Source organism: Phytophthora infestans, genomic scaffold, assembly GCF_000142945.1.
Source record: "Phytophthora infestans T30-4 supercont1.914 genomic scaffold, whole genome shotgun sequence".
Classification (NCBI taxonomy): domain Eukaryota; phylum Oomycota; class Peronosporomycetes; order Peronosporales; family Peronosporaceae; genus Phytophthora; species Phytophthora infestans.
Genome location: NW_003302911.1, coordinates 1,575 through 3,998, shown reverse-complemented (window position 1 = coordinate 3,998; position 2,424 = coordinate 1,575). Strand labels below are relative to the sequence as shown.

The window sequence follows — 2,424 nt, the reverse complement described above, 5'->3', positions numbered from 1 at the left end:
GGGAAGCTATCAGGCAGGCCGTAATCCATCGAGGCCCTCCTGCTTTCGACTTCATTCCTGCTTTCCCCCATTGCAGTTGCTGTGACCAAGGCAGATTCCAGATGAAACTTTCTCCACTCTAAGCTTCGCTGCTTTAGCGTTGACAACTGTTGTTGAAGGGAGATCGCTGAGTTACTACACATCCCCATTCTCAGCTGCTGCTGCAGGTAGACACCTCTCTCGTGATGTCATCGCGACATCTCTGAATGGCTACAGCGACTCAACCGACGTCTCATCAAGCAAAGTGTCGAATGATACTACCGTCGCCTCACTGAACACTGTGAGTATCGTACCAAGCGGCACCAAGACGTACGTTGCTGGTCTTCGTGATTCTGCTGAGGGCAACAACGTCTGCTATGCTTCTCTGATTTCACCATCGCATTTGCTTGTGGGAACATACTGTGTCTCGGGAAATATCCCCTGGGCTTCGGTCGGTTCACACTACGTCAATGGTACGCAAGACGGTGAGCAAATTAGGGTCATCGCGAAGCTCAATCACCCGAAAAGCTCAAACTCGAATTTTTCCCATGACTTTGCTGTTCTTGTTTTGGAGAAGCCCGGTTCATTTAAGCCGGTGGCGTTGGCTTCTGCGGATGAAAATCCGACGTCAAGGACGGCCAATTGGCTGCAAAAATGGGCTGGGGTGACACGGGAGGCGAAGGAAACACGTCCTATGAACTGACGCGAGAAGAAGTTCAGTTGATGAGCAACGAGAACTGCGAGAGAGAAACAAGAATTGATGATACCATGCTGTGCTCCGGAGTTACTCCCAATGTGACTTCATGTACGGGTGGCTATGGTGCTCCAGTGGTGGTGGAGCGTCCGAGTGGTGACGTATTGGTTGGAATCGTAAGTTGGGGCGATGACTGTGATAAACACGGGTATCCTAGCATTTACTCCCGTGTGTCGAGTGCGCGCGGCTGGGTCGATTCGTGTTAGTGGTACGTGCTTTCACTAAAATCAAGGTTGAAAAAAAACAAGTAAGATACGTAAATCGGTATTTTCCATTTACCCGTAAATTGGCAACGGAAAATTTTAAACTGAGAATAAAGAAGCACGGACCTCTCAACAAATTTTCGTTCAAGAATAGCAAAAAACGTCAATTCTGCATACTTCGTATTTATTAGACAAGTACACGATGTGGGGCAGTGGTAGAGATTGGCTTTGTTTCGAGAAGGTTCTGTTACAGCAGCACCAAGAACTATTTTTTTTTGTCGCAGAGACAATCTCTAGCCTTGCTACGGTCCAGCGCTTTATAATGGCGGACTGTTTGAGATATTTACATCTGGCTACATTTCTTAAACTGTCGCTGCAAGCGGAGCCGCGATGCTATCTCAATACTGTGTAGTATAGAAAGTAGGCAATGAAAGTGCAAAGGACATTATTATTGAACGGGTGCCGGACGCGTTTCGGCCCCCACCGGGGCCTTGTCAGCGGCTTAACAAATCGAAGAAATGGAAGCTACTTGTCTCCTTCGGTATGTTCCTACTTCAACCTTCTAGAACCTTCTAACGATATCCTCTACATGATATCTACTCTGGCGTCAACCTAACACTACCATATGTACAGTACCCAAGAAGATACTTCCAACATGTAGTACATTCACGATAGAAGTACCCAACAAGGTACTTCCAACATGTAGTACATTCACGATAGAAGCGAAGAAGCAACTTGTGGCCCGTTACGTTAGCCTGGATACTGACAAAGCTCAATGAGACGCGCTTGTTTCGGAGCTTGGAGCTGACAGCGGCTTTGTCAACTAAATGTGCTATTATGATGTATTCGCCAAGATCTACCAGCACGCGCATGGTATCATGCTACTGATCGACGCCCAAGTAGTAGAATTCATTGCCGCGACGAGTGCCGATGTTCTCTCAAGCATGAGCTCTCGAAACTTGGATGCGTGGAAGAAGCTGCCACGAGCTACACCGGTAGCCTCCAGGTCAGCTGTCCTTTTTATCAGTGGTAGACGTACCATATCCTTACGGCTTCGCCGCGACTTATATCTCTGTAAAGCCGCTCGACCGGATTACAAAGTGATACTACATAATCACGTCGCGGCCGAAAACAGGTACTCATTGACCAGCAGATGCTCTGCGCTCGCACCGAGGCCGTCCGTCAACGACACGTTGCCTCTTTAATTGAGGCACGCCCCGACATGACTCGCCGTACCGTGAAGATGGCGAAAGCTGATTTGATCCGCGAGGTCTCAGCCGTAAAAGAAAGCATAGGCTTCCTCATGTGCGAGGCTCGAGACGACGTGTTTGGGTACATCGTGTGCGAAGTCGGTAAACATGTTAAGCACGTCTACGGTCTTCAGGATCAACGAGCGCCTGAATCGCTCCCAGATACTGGTCGGGGCTGGAGTGTCAACTTCGCCACGAA

General features: G+C 48.7%; 1 protein-coding gene across 1 annotated transcript; it reads right to left on the bottom strand.

Annotated features, from left to right (window-relative positions):
* Positions 1-974: 974 nt before the first annotated feature.
* PITG_21862 (uncharacterized protein) lies at positions 975-1,847 on the bottom strand (the record flags this gene model as incomplete). The annotated part of the gene is made up of 2 exons (XM_002996815.1): positions 975-993; positions 1,657-1,847. The coding sequence occupies 2 exons, from the start codon at positions 1,845-1,847 to the stop codon at positions 975-977; spliced, it is 210 nt and encodes a 69-aa protein (XP_002996861.1).
* Positions 1,848-2,424: the final 577 nt, after the last annotated feature.